Source organism: Aedes albopictus, unplaced genomic scaffold (genome assembly GCF_035046485.1).
Source record: "Aedes albopictus strain Foshan unplaced genomic scaffold, AalbF5 HiC_scaffold_402, whole genome shotgun sequence".
In the NCBI taxonomy this organism is placed as follows: domain Eukaryota; kingdom Metazoa; phylum Arthropoda; class Insecta; order Diptera; family Culicidae; genus Aedes; species Aedes albopictus.
In genome coordinates, this window is record NW_026917202.1 from 6,566 (window position 1) to 25,000 (window position 18,435).

Here is an 18,435-nt window from a genome sequence, read left to right on the forward strand (position 1 = left end):
CGGAAACAATTATTATCCTCGATTAGGTGCGATAATCCGTCGTCAGTGCCAAAGAATGAAGAACAGTTTCTACGTTTGAATAATAGTGACTGGAGTGTGATGAAGAGTGTGAATGTGTATCTGTGAATGTGCGGCTATTATTAATCATCAACTTCCAGGTGACAGGTGCTCCATGTAGAAAAGCGGGTTCACAGAGTTGTGTTTTGATAAATCAAGTAAAACCTGTTGCTGAAATTCTTATCACACGTTCGACAATTCTTGGGGGCGTTTCACTCGCGGATATGATTCGGTTGTGTAGAAGCTTGAAAGTGTTTTGTGAAGATTGAGAATCCAGAAATTTACAATGATTGTTAGAGCGGGGCATTCATACAACTCTCTTTTGATAGTGAAACCTTCGGTTCAATGAAGCCTTAGACACAGAAGCCAAGGCACCGCCACGAAAGCGTTATAAAAGTGTACAAAAATTGAGACCACATCATCCATTGAAATGGGAGGAAAATTCGACCCGATCGCGATGCGCAACGACGCGTAGATAGTGCACCGAAAATAAAAGTGAAAATGAAAAACTCCAAGCTTTCTCAACAGTGATGACTCAACCGTCGAACCTCACACGGTTGGCGATTTGGAGATTCGGACCACAATTTTATACTCCAATGATCGGTGATCATGTTTTGAAATTTTATACTACATGAGTGGTTATTTTGCCACACAAAAAAGTGCTGAAGATTTCTCAAGGAATTGATTGATGTTGATGGTCTATCTCAATGGTAGATGATGTTTTGGAATTGCATTCTAGAGCTTCGATCACTTCATTTATTATATGGCTTTGTTACTCTTTCGGATCCAGACGAATGGTCCAGAAATCGATATGAATAAAATTAAAAAAATAAATAAATAGAAAATATGTACGATAACAAATTTCAACCATATCAGCCGTGCTCAATTGATAACAAACACTAGGTTATTTATCAGAAATGTGTTTGTTTGTATATTTGCTGTTTTGTTTTGACATTGCCGTGGTGTCGTTTGTAAACTGGTTTAAAAAATCAGAAGTAGTAAAACTTTCTTGCTAGAAGATTGAGTAAGATGGAGTAATAGTTCAACCTTAGTTGAACATTATATCTTCTTACAAAAAACTACAGCGACGAAAACAAATATATACCGGGAAGTTTTTTTTTTCTTTGCGATTAAAAAAATGAAAAAAAGAAGAAAATATATGGAGCAAAATTTATCTTTTAGTTTAATGTTTACGATCCTAATTTCTTAGGAGAAATAACAATAAGAGACTTTTGTACGGATTTAAGGATGTTAAATACGGCAGAGATTATGGTGCAATCATTAAATTCATTTCCCGGAGAAATAGTTGCAAATCTTAAAGAAATGAAGAAATATAAAACGTTTTGCGAGGAGCGGACCTGGTATGATTGTTATAGCACGTAACTATCACGCCGAGGACCTGGGATCAAATTCCACTTCCGACAAACTCACAAAGCGTGAGTTCTTCCTTCGGAAGGGTAGTAAAGTGTAGGTCCCGAGGCCCAGGGCTAAAAATCTCGTTAATATGTAAAGATAAAAAACGTTTTGCAAAAATAAGTAAAGAAAGCTCTGGAAAAACTTGTAATTAGAAGGCACGAAATGTTGCTAATTGACAAATTGAGAGATGAAATTTGTGGCGTTTCGGCCGAAAGAGAGATGAGTTTGTGAAATAGGAGTGTTCACGATGCGGCTTCGAAATCCATTTGTCTTTCTATTCCGCAGAATCATTACTTGTTCTGTGGCTTAGTTGGTTAAAGCGCCGGTCTAGCGAATACGGAGTCGTGGGTTCGAATCCCACCAGAACGCGATTTTTTTTCACAAATTTCATCTCTCAATTTGTCAATTAGCAACATTTCGTGCCTTCTAATTACAAGTTTTTCCGGTATGTTTCAGACATACCAGCAAATCTGGTAAAATGCCAGTAAAATGGGCAATATGTTTCATTGTAAGAAAGAGAGTTCTCCCATTTTTTACTATTCATATTTCAAAATTTCCATTATGAACTTACATCGGGATATGGTTTAAGAGTTTTGTCAAAAACTTTTCTGGCTGGATTTCTCAAGGAATCTAGTAAAATTCGACTTGGAAGTTCGCTGGACTCTGGCATAAATTCTGACATAACTTATGGGTTTCAATTTAAATGTAATGAGCGCACTTGTTGAAATTTGTTTCAATTTCATATATTTTCTTTGTCTTCTGAATTCCAGTACAGATTGTTATGCATGGCACCAAAACTGTCCTAGCTACGCTGATTGGCATAGGCTGAAATTCTTCCACAAAGGCATCGATACTTTTTTACGTGGATGACGATTTTTTTAAATTTTTTTTATCATTCTATATAAGTCAAGGGGAAATGAACATAAGTAAAAAAGGGGCTCATACAACAATGTGGCCTCAGGCCCGATATTAGTAAATCCGGACCTGAGCGTAGATTATATTTTTGGAACTTATACCATCATTTTGGAGCATTTGAATTGTTATAACATTATGAGCGAAAAATTCTTATTCGAAAGAGTTTCGAACAACCCAACCCCAAAAAAAAAAACATTTTAATATTAGCACGAACAGTTCAAAACGAACTTTTTCGAACTTTTCAGCACGAACAGTTCAAACTGAACTTTTTCCCCAACTTATTCTATAAATTTGGATCGGTGTACTCGCTTACTTAAGAAATTCATACTCCTTCTATATGTACACAACAATCATCATAACTTGCCTGCTCTTCGGCATTCATCATGGCGAACTAGTGCCTGAGACCACCGAAAGAACTACAAATCCAATAAAACAAGATCATGAACCGGATCCTTATTCCACCCAACGGTTGCTGTTGATCGTATTGCTGAAATAGAAACCGTGAACTCCTTCATCGAGCTAGGAATGTGGAAATTTCGCAGTCCCTTCTTAGTCTCAACAATAGCTTTGCATACTTGATCGTCCTTGCCTGGCATCACATCAACAATTTTGCTACACGACATCCATTCCGCTTCTCTTTATCGACTACCATCACCAAACCAGCTGGTTTCATTGGCTTATCTGTCCGAAACGATTGTGTAGGTCTTGCTATGGTAGATAGGTGTTCACGTACCCAGCCCTGCCAGAATATATCAACCAGATATTGCAAGAACTTTTAAAGGTCTGTCAGAGTCATGTACTCAACCAATATATCTGGACTTGGTTGGTTGATGCTCTGTTCCGTTTGTGTTTGTGAGTAGCCCCGTATCTGGCCGTATGTGAATGGCCTGGAGTTCACGATTGATTCAGCTTCGATCACTTCTCCGCTGGGATGCCGTGGATGATCTGTAATAGATTCCATAGCCGTTTTTCCCGAACAAACTATTCGCATTACAATTCTCTCATGTGAGGATGCTTTCCTTATGTTGGAACTGAATAAATCTTCGGTTGACCTCCAAATAATGTCAAAGCACTCTTTGAGTGTTCGATTCCGGATTTCATGTATAACATTGTTTGATTGTACACATTTGTTCGATTACCTCACTCAGCAGAATTCAAACGAAAGTACAAAATCTACATTCCATGGATTACGTACTACCTTTAGTGGCAAGTACCATATGCGTCCCGGTTCTGTCTGCTCTAGCTTCGCTGCAAGGATACGGCGCGCATACCATTTTTCAATTTGCAATAGTGGAGCACAGAGACAGATTTGTTCTATCAAAAAAATATGCCAGTTTCCTCTTTGGAGCCACCATTCATCGAACCGCCATGAGGAAACAGACACGTGCAGACACTGTTAAAACAGCGCAGTTTTTAAGGAATTTCATAAGTTTGTTATTGGAAAATAATCTTTTAGCTAAAAATGATCTTGTCAAAATTTGAAGTCCGTATCTCAAGTGGTTCCTCAAAAAGTCTAAAGTTCTAAAAAAATCGTATGGTTCTTAAAAAAACATTGATTTTTTTCCGACCAAAAAATACCCGATTCTACCGATTCTACGGTACTGAAACCGATGATTTTAGGACCCTCAATGGCCAAAATTGTGCTCAGAATTGCGATATCTCCACTCATTTTTGAGTTATTGAGCAAAATAGGGAAGGTTTTCTTCGCGATCTGATACTTCAGCCGATTTACCCGCTCTGGAGTGCACAATCTCTCATTCGAAGCTGGAATCTTCCTTGATCACGGGGGTGATCATCTTCAAGAACTGGATTGGATACAAAAACAGCAGACAGGGTTTGCTTCTTGACCCGCTGGCGCTGTCTTTCTGGTTGTTCCAATCCACTCACTAGTGTTTTCTCGAACGATCCCGTAGTTTACTGTACTTTTACCACTGTAGTTTTCCAGCTCTGTCAAAAGCTGGGCTTCAGGTTCCTCGAGCTCCAACTTTTCAACATCTTCTAACTGCTTCAGCCGGTTTTGCCGTTCTAACTACTTTTGAGGATAGCGGAGTTTGATCGTCTACTGGACAGGTGTGATAAAACGGTAATAGCCTCTAGTACAAACAAGAGGTATTGGCAATCAAGTCGTTAACATCGCCGCATGTAATATGCACATATCCATCGCATTTATCGTATTGGACAAGGTCATTGACGTGATATGCTGCAAATATTAATACTGACAAGAAAATATCAAAAGAAATTTTGATATTTCCAGGATGCTTTTCGATACTATTCTATAGAATAGTTGTCATTTTTAACTTAATCGGAAGCAAGGATTCTGATTGATAGGTTCCGCTTTTAACACGCTCCCTTTTCAGTAAAAACCGATCCCTTAACGAAAAAGTGAAGTCAATCTTTGGATATTGACGATGCATCGGAACCCTAATTCTTACTGCTTAAAATCAGTCAACACCAAATAAAAGGTTTGGAATACTAACCCATTTTTTCTTGTTTCATGATCCATCTCGGCTACACCAAAACCGAGGCATATCACTTTAAACAAAGTGTGAAATGTAAAAAGGACCAAAGTTATTTCCTTTGATTACTAAGATATGCTGTTCCACTAGTTGGAAGCAGTTTTATTCCTGTTCGAGTCTGTCAATGCGACCGGTTTTTAGATCTATTGTGACATTACCCGTATCCTTAGTGTAGTACATGTCGCATTACTCAATTGCCATTGAAGGGCAATAAAGTATCGATTTTGATACATTTTTTTGTTTTGTTTTCTTTTGAGGAAAGCTACACCCAGGCCCCATCCATTTGGTTCCCTGTGCAATGTTGACTGTTCTGGTCAGTAACGGAGTAGCAACTACGAATTGTACGGTCATCTCATGCTCATGCTCATGCTCATTTTTTTGTTTTGTTTTCTTATGTGCTTCAGGAGCAATATAGAAATCAAAACAAGAGTACTGATAATAGGGTCCTAAAATTAAAGACGAAATCTCAATTATATTGAATAATACGATCAAGCATGGTGTTCTAATTGGAATTGTACTTTACTCGAACTTGAAAAACAAAGGAATAATGAGAAAATTTGAAATAAGTAAAACGGTAAATAGTTCTACTTTGACATTTGAGGTCAACCTTGTGTGACTGAGCTCGACATTTTTCGCACTGGGATTTCAAAAATGTTCCTATCTGACATACACGGTGAAAAAAATCACTCAAAGTATGTGTTATAAGCTAGGGACGAGACAAAAGGCTAAACAAATAAAAATTATATATTTTCAACTACGGTTAATAAAAACGTCAAAAAATGAGTAAATATGTACTCTGGAACCATATATTGTGGTTTAAAACAAGAATCCCGATAGGGCTTTAGGAGCCTATTGGCCATGCATCGGAAACCTAGCATCACCCTTGTTTCACTGCTAAATTCTCCCCAGTAAGAAGTTTAGAACCCGAGTTTTAACATTAGCAGCAATACCATTCCAATAATGGAACATATCTTCAGTAATATGGATTCTAGTATGTTCCTTGCATACCAGCACTTACCAGTCTTTGAAGAGATAGTACATACATGGATCCCTAACTCGATTTGCTTTGCATCAAGTTTAGTCTCGAACGACGAGATTTTTAACTATCTGTAAAGTAAAGTTGGTTAACTTAGTTTTATTCAGAGACCGTAAGCCCCCACGATACCAGTAACAAGGACTAAATACTATGTTAGTAAAAATAGTACGTACTAGGTTTCGGTAGATTTTACTCCGTAACGCAAACACGAAAAGGTGATCTACCCACTTTACGGTCTCCGTTAACGATCGAACATCTCTGAAACATTGGGGTTCCCTGTTTGGTGGACTTTTACCCCCGGAACAGGGGGTCCATAGTGCTATTCTAAGCTGGCAGCTACGAAGCAGTTAGGACTAGGGTTCGGTTTGGTAGATATTTTGACCGTAACGCAACCCAAAAAAGCGATCTACCTACGATACGGGCTCCGTTAAAGATCGAGCATCTTTGAAACCCCTCAACCGTTCATCCAACAGCACGGGTCGCCTGACACCTTGAATTGGGCACTCCAGAATTATGACCAAAATACATGAAATCATAAGTGTTCGGATTGGAACTATCGGAAAAAACCTCTTTGAAGCAGTTTGTTGGTAACGCGCTCAAAGCTAGAAGAAATATATTTGTATAGTACATAATTGCGTATAGTTAATATTATTTGCTTACAATTTTAGTTTAATCCTTCAGAGAAATAATCCCCACAAATGATTTGGCAACCCTGGCAGAGCCAATCTTGCTCCGAATATGCGCCCTTATGTTTCGACCTAGTTCATAGAGTAGTTCAGTTAATATAACGTTTTTGGTAACATCCTTACAATAAACTTACTACTGTAACGATATTACAGTGAACAAAATCGTCACATACGATGTAAGTCGGCGTGCAAATAAAGGTTTTATAATGTGGATCCTATAACCTACGAAATCGAGTTAATATCAATCCATTTACCCCGCAACAAGCTTTTCCTACATACAAATTCAATCGTTTAATGTTTAGTTTCCACTCATTTCAATTAACTTCAAATTTGCCGCATACTCTAATTATAATTCACGTATAAATCACTTAAGATAGAAATCATATATCACGCCATCAACTAATCGACCATAAGTATGTCTTTTTCATTGTATTCCACAGTATGTCCAATTATAAATGTCCACTTGACTATGACATCAGCTCCCTATTGTGCTACCTAACCGTGCTACCATTTAAACGAGGGGTTTGATACAGTGGTCTCACAGTGGTTCGAACACTCCCCAGCCCATAAACCCTGGTCCTGTCCTTCCCCGGATACCTCACCAGGTTTATCATCTATTTCAAGAACCGCCAATTTTGATACTGGTCGCCGGAAGCAGCCTGTGTTGGTCCGAACCATGGCTTGTCGTACACGACCGTCCAATCCAGCAAAAACCTCTTGTACAACGCCACGTACTCCAGTGCCGTCCTTAGTGTCCATCACAAGAACCAAGTCTCCAACCTCCAATGTACGACTCTCTTCGTACCATTTACTTCGTTGGTTTAACGTTGGAAAGTATTCTTTGCACCATCGGTTCCAAAGCTCCTTCGCCAAGGCTTGTGATCGCTTGTAGCTGCTCTTCAATTCTTCGGCTAGCGAAATCGGTGTCCGAAATGGTTCATGTCGCCCCGAAGAGCTCCCGCACAGGAAATGGTTAGGTGTGATAGCATCTAGCTCCGTGTCCTCCGTACCAGCGTATAACAACGGTCGCGAGTTAATCAGGTATTCGGCTTCAGTTAAAGTTGTCATCAGAATCTCGTCGTTCAGTTTCCGGCCATCGTTCAGCACCGCCATCGCTTCTTTTACAGACCTTACCATTCGCTCCCACACACCGCCCATGTGGGGAGCGGATGGGGGATTGAAGGTCCATTTCGTCTTTGCATCCGTGAACGTATCAGCGCAGTCCAGATCAATCTTCTTCAGCTCTTCTATTAGTTCTCGGCTGGCCCCCTTGAAATTGGTGCCATTGTCACTTAATATTTCCACGGGGGAGCCGCGCCGTCGAATGAAACGTCTAATGGCCAGTTTACATGATTCAGTGCTGAGACTGAACGCGACTTCACAGTGCACGGCTCTGACTACTAGGCATGTGAAGAGTGCCACGTAGCGCTTTTCAGTTCGCCTGCCGACACTCACATCGATTGGCCCAAAGTAATCTAAGCCCACGTAGCTGAAGGCTTTGATGAAAGGCTGCATTCGTTGAACCGGTAGTGGTGCCATCCTCGGCATAACAGGTTTACTTTTGCGCAGCCTGCAAACCAAGCAGCCATTGATCACCTTTCCTACCATTGCTCGCAATTTCGGGATGAAATACATTTGACGCACTTCATTTACCATAGTCTCTTTTGAGGCATGGCCGTACCGCACATGGAAATCTTCAACTATCTTTTTCGTGATCGGGTGTTCTCTTGGCAATATCACTGGAAACCGCGTGCCGATTGCAGCGAACTCAGCCGCCGCCGTTCTACCTTCCATTCTCACTACTCCATCCTGGTCTATGAATGGTGAAGTTTTGCACAAACGACTAGACCTTTCAATGCGGAACCATTCACCCGGTGGAAGTTCTTTGTTCTTTAACAGTACTTTTATTTCGTCCGCAAACGAATCCGATTGAGCCATGCGCCACAGAACACGTTGAGCTTTATCCAGTTCTTCCTGTTGAATCGCCACCCACACTGCTGCAATCGTCGAAGGCCTTCCCTCAGCTCTACCAATCGCTTCAATTGGTAACTTCTTCACCCTTCGCCTACAGTTGGAGATAAACCGGAAAACCAAAGCCACCGAACGGAGTAGCACTGTCCACTTGGAAATTCGATTCACATCTATGATTGGCTCCGGCAATACGATATGATGTAGCAGATAACAAGTTCGGAGTTCTTCGGGGACCAGAGGTTTGGTTCCTGGTTGTTCTGGCCATGACTCCATTCCATCGAACAAAAACGATGGACCTTTAAACCACCTGCTCTCTACGTCCAACGTGGTTCCGCTGCCCCATTTTGTTAGGTCATCCGCTACGTTTTTCTTAGACGGGACATACCTCCAGTCCGCTACGTTCGTTGTATGAAGGATCTCTGCAACACGGTGTGCTACGTAGGGTTTGTACTTCCGGCTGTCAGATCTTATCCACGATAGGACGGTCATAGAGTCAACCCACAGAAAGCGTTCTCGAATTGGCACACACAAAGATGAGCATAGGGTGTTCAGCATTCGTGCTCCAATAACGGCTGCCTGCAGTTCCAGTCGAGGTGTTGATGTTAGCTGTAGCGGCGCCACCTTAGACTTAGATCCTATTAAGGAACACCGAACATCAGCTCCTACTGTGTACCGAAGGTACGCTACGCAACCGTAGGCGTCATCTCCTGCGTCCGAGAAAATATGCAGTTGTATATCATTGACGTTGTCGATAGATTCGTTTCCGAAAAAACAGCGTGGGATTTTGACCGCCTCGACGCTCGGCAGCATTTTGGTCCAGTCTAGCCATCTTCTGAAGATCTCATCAGTAACGGGCTGATCCCATTCGGTATTACTCCTCCAAGTCTCTTGAATGATAATTTTCCCGTGGATCAGCAGGGGCGACAAAAATCCAATGGGATCAAAGAAACTCATTACGCACTTCAGCAGAATGCGCTTTGTTGGTCGGACTCCGTCGATGAGGTATGGATTCAACCTTGCCATCAATCCCATATTGAATGAGAAGACGTCTTCATCGGGTCTCCAGAGTAGACCCAGCACTCGTTCAGATCCCAAAGCCTTGTCGTAGCAGAGTGTCTTGGCCACTCCCTCATGGTCTCCGAGAGCGTCTAGTACTTTAGGTGAGTTACTCAGCCAATTCCGGATCTCAAATCCTCCCAAAGAATGGACATGGCGTACCGCTAACGCCCGTTCTATCGCCTCGTCTTCATCATCTGCGCTATCAAAATAATCATCGACGTAATGTCGTTTGATTATGGCGTCTGCAGCGTCAGGGAAGCGACTTGCATGTTCTAGCGCGTTGGTATCCTTCGTAAAATGTGCATTACATGGTGAACATTTAGCTCCGAATATAACGGCATCCATGATATACACGTCCGGGACACAGCTCGTGTTACGCCGAAACAAAAATCGCTGGAACTGCTTGTCCTGCTCACGCATTCGAATTTGCAAGAACATTTCTCTTATGTCTCCTCCAAAGCCGATCCTTCGCGCTCGAAAGTGGTTGAGAATCACTGGTAATGAGGCGAGCATGTCCGGCCCTTTGATTAGCACGTCATTTAGGGAGACACCACCTGCTTTCGCTGCTGCATCTAGCGTCAAACGGATCTTTCCCGGTTTTTTGGGGTTCACTACTACATTCAGTGGCAAGTACCACGTTTTACCAGGTTCGACGTCTTCTACCTCACTTGATGTTGCCTTATGCGCGTAGCCTTTTGTAACAAACTCCTCTATAGCGCCGGTAACCTTGTCTTGCAAACCTGGTTCTTTTGCGAAACGTCTTTCCAAGCCCTGGAGTCGCCTGTACGCCATCGGGTAGCTGTCGGGCATGCTGACATCATCCGTTCGCCAAAGCAAACCCGTTTCGAAACATTGACCAATCCTAACGGTTGTTTGCTCCAAGATCCGGCGTGCCCGACGATCTTCGTCCGATTCTACACGGTAAGGACAATTGACGCCCGCTTCCTCCATTGTAAAGTAATTCCGCAAAACCTGATCCATTGCAACGTCGCACTGATGCACACCGCAGTAACCGTCCGCTTCAACCGCGCTCGTGGGGCCGGAGATCGTCCATCCGAGTTTGCACCGCAGCCCGATAGGTTCACCTTCCTTGCCGATTCTCGACTCGATCGGCGCCATCAGATCCATATTGTCCAGCCCGATTAAGATGGTCGGCTGGGCGTTTGTCTGGTTTTCAATATCGATGTCCCGTAGATGTGTGAACTTTTCAACTAGTTCATGGAACTCGACTGTCTGCTGCGGCAAATTCAGTCGATCTACGGTATGTACTTCATTAAGCGGGTAGTTTTCAAGTTGTTCCTTGCCGGATATAGTCAACTTTACCGACATCGATGATTTCTCAGTCCTAGTTACGCCAGACGTCCATGTCAGGTTTAGTGGCCGTATCGCGCCCTTCAAACCCAACTTGGCAGCCACACCTTTCTCCAGCAATGTTCGGGATGAACCTTCATCGAAGAACGCATATGTTCGAAACTGTTCGGTCCCGTTCTTCAAGGTCACGGGTATCACCCGAAATATTACCGAGCACTTCGATCGTCTATGGTGCAGCATGCAGTTCGTTTCTGGTCCTTTTTCTACTCGATGCAGCAAGGGGTGGTGCTTCGCTCCGCATCCAGAAACGTTGCACTGTAGCTTATTACGGCATCGCATTGCACCATGGCCGTAGAGACACAGGGCACACAGATTTCGATCAGCAACCAAACGCAGGCGTTCACCAACAGTTAGCCTTCTGAATTCTTCGCAATTTCTTGCGCGGTGACCGACTTTGGAACATATCGCACATGGTTTGTCTTCTGACACCTGAATCGTGAGTTTTCTCAACTTATCGTCGATGGATGCCACAGCTGCATCACTGTGCGCGTGAACAAATCCCTTTTCCTTCGCAGATCTCCTTTCCTGTTTCGCCGATGTCTCCGCCGTAGGGTTCACAAAGGTGACTTCACTCGCCTCCTCCATCAACTGCTCCATGAAATCTCCGAAGGTTCGAATCGAAACGTGTGGCACGATCTTCTTAAAACGAACCCACTCTAGCTTGAAGTTAGCAGGTAATTTATCCACCATTTCTTGAAGCAGAACTGGATTGCTTAGATGATCTTGTTGATTCGCAGCCTCCAAATGATCACATAGTTGCTGGACTGCCATTCCGAATTTGATGACGGTGTCCAATCTGTCCTGTTTCGGGGGATCTATGCCTCGTACCTTCGAAATCAGCGACCTAATCAGCACTTCCGGTTTTCCATAGATTCTTCGCAACGTATCTACCACCCTGGGCACGTTCGCCGGGAGCACCAATCTACTTCGAACAGTTTCAAGTGCCGGCCCCTTAAGGCTCTCTTGTAACCGGATTAGGTTTTCTACGTCTGAAAACCCGCACGCTGCATTGGAATTTTCATAAGAGCTTATGAAGATGGGCCATTCTTCGATTACTCCAGAGAAGGTCGGGAGCTTTTTCGGCCATACCTGTCTAGCGGCTATTTGAGCAGGCGATGGCCCACACACCGGGAATTCCCCGAACATAGACGGTGGAGCTGATACTGATTGTTGTTGTCGATCGTTTCGTCCAACATTTGCGTTGAAAGGATTTTCCACTCTTGATACTGCTGCATTTCGAAGAATGGGAACACCAAGGGGTTCGACCAGCGACGCTCGGTGGTCACGATCATTCGAGGGACCCTGGGATCGAGCTAGGCTAGATACCATCCCCAGCCCGTACGAATTAACGGTACTCTCCTGCGGTTGAAATTCCGGTAGTGACGGAACAAGGTGCGCTTGTTGTCTACCGTTGTCGTGTGCCACTGCTGCTTGTGGAATTGGCGGATGTCGTGTTAGAACTCGAGAATCAGGACGACCTGCTGGAGTTACTGGAAAGTTGGCCCCTTGCAAGACACCGTAACTAGGTCCAGCTTCTGGAATCGCTTGCAAATTGTAGGTCTCGAAGGGTTTGGGTCCTCCCTTTACCTCTATTTGCTTATCAATCCACTGTCTGGTCCGACTGACGTTGCTCACCTTCGAACCTTGAACACTTTCCTCCTCATCGTCGTCGGATTCGTCGAGAAACGAGGCCATGACGTCATACCTTCTTCGCATATACTCCTGCTGCATGGCATACTCCTCATCCAAGCGCTTGAGTTCTAATTCTTTTGCTTTCTTCCGCCTCGATGACACCGTGCTAGTTCCCTTCTGTCGCTGCCGCTGGGACCTCATCGCCAAGCAAAGCTTACAGCACCATGGTTGGTCTTGGATAGAGTCGTCCACATTTGCACACGAATAGTGGAACCATTTCTCGCACGTGTCGCATGCAACCATCCCACGATCGATTGACGGGGACATCTGACACAGTTCGCACACGCAATAGGTGTCATCCAAGGGTGCTTGCCGAGACATCTTGTGAGGTTCCGAACAAGAATTAAAATTCTTTGAGAAAATGTTCGGATTGGAACTATCGGAAAAAACCTCTTTGAAGCAGTTTGTTGGTAACGCGCTCAAAGCTAGAAGAAATATATTTGTATAGTACATAATTGCGTATAGTTAATATTATTTGCTTACAATTTTAGTTTAATCCTTCAGAGAAATAATCCCCACAAATGATTTGGCAACCCTGGCAGAGCCAATCTTGCTCCGAATATGCGCCCTTATGTTTCGACCTAGTTCATAGAGTAGTTCAGTTAATATAACGTTTTTGGTAACATCCTTACAATAAACTTACTACTGTAACGATATTACAGTGAACAAAATCGTCACATACGATGTAAGTCGGCGTGCAAATAAAGGTTTTATAATGTGGATCCTATAACCTACGAAATCGAGTTAATATCAATCCATTTACCCCGCAACAAGCTTTTCCTACATACAAATTCAATCGTTTAATGTTTAGTTTCCACTCATTTCAATTAACTTCAAATTTGCCGCATACTCTAATTATAATTCACGTATAAATCACTTAAGATAGAAATCATATATCACGCCATCAACTAATCGACCATAAGTATGTCTTTTTCATTGTATTCCACAGTATGTCCAATTATAAATGTCCACTTGACTATGACATCAGCTCCCTATTGTGCTACCTAACCGTGCTACCATTTAAACGAGGGGTTTGATACAGTGGTCTCACAGTGGTTCGAACAATAAGCATTATTCATGACTAGTATTAATCATTCACTATTTCATACTTATTTTTATTGATTCCTGATTGTAACCGTTTCTAATTCCAAATACATTAGATCCACAAAATAGTGTATGATTTTTTTCTTCGAACAAAACAAATGCACTTTTAATAGCAGTTTCTTAACTGGGTTATTTTTAACGGTTCTGAATTCTTAATACTACAGACATGACAATAATTGAGGGGCTCGGAATCAGAGGGGTGTAAGTGACCATTTTGTCGATTTTGGGTTGAGCATATGAAAAAATTCTTTAGATTCTAAGCTTCCAGGAACTTTTTTAGGATTATTTTTACGAAATTCGGGTCGATTTTGAAACACTTTACATTTTGTATGGGATCAAAAATTGGTGAAAAACTTTAAACCTCATTTACTCGAAAGTAGGTTTCAGTCTCTTACACCTCTTTGCTTCTAACCTCCTCAATTAGTTTTAAATTATAAGAGAACTAGCTGACGCTGGCAAACTTTGTCTTGCCTAATGCGTTTTTTGACGTTTCAAGTCCCTAGCCAAGTATAAGTCCCCGTTTAAAATGTATGAAAACCAGATTTTCCAAAACTCCATATTTTTCCATGTTTTTTGCCTCATAAACCTTCCTTGGGTGAAAACTAACATAACAAAACTCAGACGACCCAAATTGGACCATCCGTTCGCAAGTTAGGGAAAGTTTCCCCTGAAGAAGACACCATCCAAAGTGTCGGAACGTCGCACACTGGGGCAGGATTGAAAATACATGGAAAAAACCTCTAGCTCCTCGAGATGTTGAGATCCACACTTGATGTCTTCGGAGAAAATATTTCTATGAACAAGGTCGGTATTCTGAACGATAGCACATTTTTCTCACGTTATTCGCATAAAAGTCCTATAAGTCATTTTGGCCACCTTTCATTTTAGTGGTATAGTGTCTTCGGCAAAGTTGTTCGGCTATTTATGCTAAAAAAGTTTGCCGAAGACGTCAAATTTCCAAAGCCTACTGTTCTTGAGATATTAGTCGTTTTATAAAATACCTACCTAAAATCGAGTTTTTGAATTAAATTACGTTTGTAAACAAATGTAATGTCCGTTTTCGAGTTATAATAATCAAAAATACTAAAATAAAACATATCAAAGAAATTAGTTGGAAAAAACAAAATATGCATTGATTTTTTATAGAAAATTCCTGAAACTTGCGCAAAATGTATATAGGACGTTCTTGCAGTCGGGCAAGTTCGGGCAAGTGTTTTCATCGGCGATCACCTATAAAATGCATAAACTTACATGTAAATTTTTTTCACCGACATGATATTTGATAATTTTTTTAAAATAGCGTTCAAAGTTTACTGTTTTGTGTGAATTAGTTCAACATTTTTGCAGATATATTACCATGTTGCATGATGCCATGTTAACCATGAGTAGTATAAATGCAATCTAGTCATAGGTTTAGTTATTTTTAAGCTTCAAACAAATTGTTAAACACAAAAATGTCCGAAACGCCAATAAAAGTGAGTTTTTATATCATTGAACGTACAAAAAATATTTCTAATAAATAAGATTATATAAGATAATGATAAAACCAAGGCTAAATGGCGTGTTTAGGACATTTTTGTGTTTTAAAATTTGTTTAAAGCTTAAAAATAACTAAATCTGTGACTAGATTGCATTTATAATTCTCATGGTTCACTTGGCATCATGCAACATGGTAATATATCTGCAAAAATGTTGAACTAATTCACACAAAACAGTAAACTTTGAACGCTATTTTAAAAAAATCATCAAATATCATGTCGGTGAAAAAAATTACATGAAAGTTTATGCATTTGATCGCCGATGAAAACACTTGCCCGAACTTGCCCAACTGCTAGAACGTCCTATATACATTTTGCGCGATTTTCAGGAACTTTCTATAAAAAAATCTACGACTATTTTGTTTTTTCCAACTAACTTTTTTGATATATGTTTTATTTTGGTATTTTTGAATTATTATAACTCGAAAACGGACATTTAATTTGTTTACAAACGTTATTTCATGAAAAAACTCGATTTTAAGTAAGTATTTTATAAAACGGCTAATATCTCAAGAACAGTAGGCTTTGGAAATTTGACGTCTTCGGCAAACTTTTTTAGCATAAATAGCCGAACAACTTTGCCGAAGACACCATACCGCTAAAATGAAAGGTGGCCAAAATGACTTATAGGACTTTTATTCGAATAACGTAAGAAAAATATGCTACCCTTCAGAAAATCGACCTTGATTATAGAAATATTTTCTCTGAAGACACCAAGTGTGGATCTCGACATCTCGACAAGCTAGAGGTTTTTTCCGTGTATTTTCAATCCTGCCCCAGTGTGCGTCGGGTTAGATAACAACTCGTTTTGATTTAACAAGACTGCGTAGCCGTCAAAATCCGAGTTGCACAGAATACAGTCGATTCTCCCCCATCCATATAATACTTTATGTTGTCTTACCACGAAACACCGCCCATCAAAATGAGCATGGAAAAACATGGCTTTACAGGTTTGTGTATCAAGTAGAAAGCTCGTACCCCTTTGTTTTGATGTATTGGTTGACTTTATTAAGCATGTGGCTCTTATTTTCATCCTACGAAAAACAAGGGATTGCATCGCTATTTATTTTGTTTCTTTTTTTGTTAGAAGTGAGCACGCATGAAAACAAAAAAGAACGGAACCAATCGGTGACGGAATCCCTTGTTTTCGATTAGGACGAATTTGGGAGCGTGAGATTACTTATGGCACTCAGACCCCAAAATTTCATGACGCTGCTTTATGATATTTTGACTCATTGTCATGGTTCCATAATTAATGTTATGATGTTTGACAAATAAAAATATTTATGCTATTTTTGATAATCTTGGTAATCGTCATGATATAATCAAGTTGCATAATTTATGATTTCATGGCGTCATAAATTCAGAAACGAATGTTGTCTCGTGTATAAAAATAATGATATTTCCTGCAAAAAAGTGATCATCACAAGTGCAGAACAATAAAACTGGGAATGAGTCTGAAAATGATATCTTCCTTAACTCTGCGAAAATTTTAATATGTAATCCGAACAAGAAGATCTTCTAGAATATAAGAAAGTCCACATTATATTGGTTACCCGGCTCTATCAGCCTAGGCATAGTTTTAAACTATTTATTTGTAAGTTGAACCTCCTAGAGCTTCCTTGAAAACAGCAATGTTACATTTCTTTTTCTCCAAGTACGTCATTCGCCCTGAAGATGATAAATACTGCACCTTCAGCGAAGGCCTTGGCCACGCACGCGGAGCGAGAGAAAGAGCACCGTTTTATCTGCCCGCGAGCAACTTTATCCGCGTGTAGTTAATACCGTTATCAGCTCTCTACCTCTAGTATATACCGTCATCGTTTTCCCATAAATACATATATAGTAGCTGTGAAGGTATTATCTGTGGTCCAAACAAACCTGCCACGAGCGCCAAGGCAAGCGAAATTGGCAATGATTTAGTTTAAGATATTTTCGGCTTCCAAGCACAACAAGCTGACCGCGTTGGAAGTTTTGTACATTACTACGCGTCGTTAACTTTTTGGTACTGCGTGCATCGGTGTTTGGGATTTCCTCTCAATTTCTCTTAATTTTTTTCTAGTTAAAACGTGGAAGATATGCATTAGAGTTATTACGTTTGTCAAAACAATAATAAATGTGGCTCTATTATCTACAAGCAACAGCGCAAACGTAACATGATGTTTTATTAATGTCTCAGCTCAACGGTGCTCAGCTGATGTTTACTTACTGGACAGTGCTGCTTTGTGTGCGTTCCATTCAAAATTATTTATCGATTCTCATCAATACATGAAACCCGTCTATTCTGTATTCACGAAGCGTGCTAACTTGTGTTTTATTTAAGAAAGGCATATTGTGGATATCTCAGTGCACTCCTCGAATGAAAAGTGAAGTATAATCAAAATCAATTGAGCGAGAATTGTGCAGCGTTGTGTATGACTGAACTTAACTCACACGTAAGACGAAAAGCAGTATACTTACAGCCGATAGTGAACGAACTAAAGAAAAGCAGACGTGGAAGAAAAGGTGTGATTAGCTTGCAACTTTGCTCAGTGCTTGATTTGTTTGCGGTCTTCTCATTCATTCAATTATCTGCACGGAAGACTCTACCTACCTACCTACAAACATATCTGTATACTACATGCAAAAAGTGTATACTTTAAGAAACGGAGAAGTGTATGTGCTGCTGTGTGCATGTGCAAAGTGTGCATCGTTCAACCCGTACATAGAATAATACGCCAAAAGTTTCCCAGCGCAGCGGTTTGACCTACTGAGGCTGGTGATTGTTTACGAATCGGAGGCAATTACAGACAGACCATATCAGCAGCTTGTATAATACCAAATGAAGTCCTCGAACAAAACCTCGGTATCCGACAAAATCAAAATATGGACCACCAGGGTAAGGAACCAATAAACAACTTTTTTTTTGCTTTAAGATTATTCAGGAAAATAAATCTGAGCATTTCGTAATTCAAAACATTTCAAATTTTGTCATTTTTTACCTCATTAGTTTCAGAGTAAATAATCAAATGGTGTCGCCGTCCGTTTCATTCCAAACATAAACAGATTCTGAATAAACACATGAAGGCACATCA

General features: G+C 41.0%; 1 protein-coding gene across 1 annotated transcript; it reads right to left on the reverse strand.

Annotated features, from left to right (window-relative positions):
- Window positions 1-275: 275 nt before the first annotated feature.
- LOC115257830 (uncharacterized) lies at window positions 276-17,691 on the reverse strand. Its single transcript, XM_062843650.1, has 2 exons — window positions 12,766-17,691; window positions 276-12,732 (listed from the first exon to the last, which is right to left on the reverse strand). The coding sequence occupies exons 1-2, from the start codon at window positions 13,170-13,172 to the stop codon at window positions 7,131-7,133; spliced, it is 6,009 nt and encodes a 2,002-aa protein (XP_062699634.1). The 5' UTR covers window positions 13,173-17,691; the 3' UTR covers window positions 276-7,130.
- Window positions 17,692-18,435: the final 744 nt, after the last annotated feature.

What these genes read in the sequence shown, in the direction of transcription:
- LOC115257830 (XM_062843650.1), bottom strand. Translation starts at nt 13,172, where the DNA reads ATGTACTATACAAATATATTTCTTCTAGCTTTGAGCGCGTTACCAACA. An exon ending in CTCAAGCGCTTGGATGAGGA is followed by an intron (nt 12,733 to 12,765) that starts GTATGCCATGCA and finishes TATGCGAAGAAG; the next exon opens with GTATGACGTCATGGCCTCGT.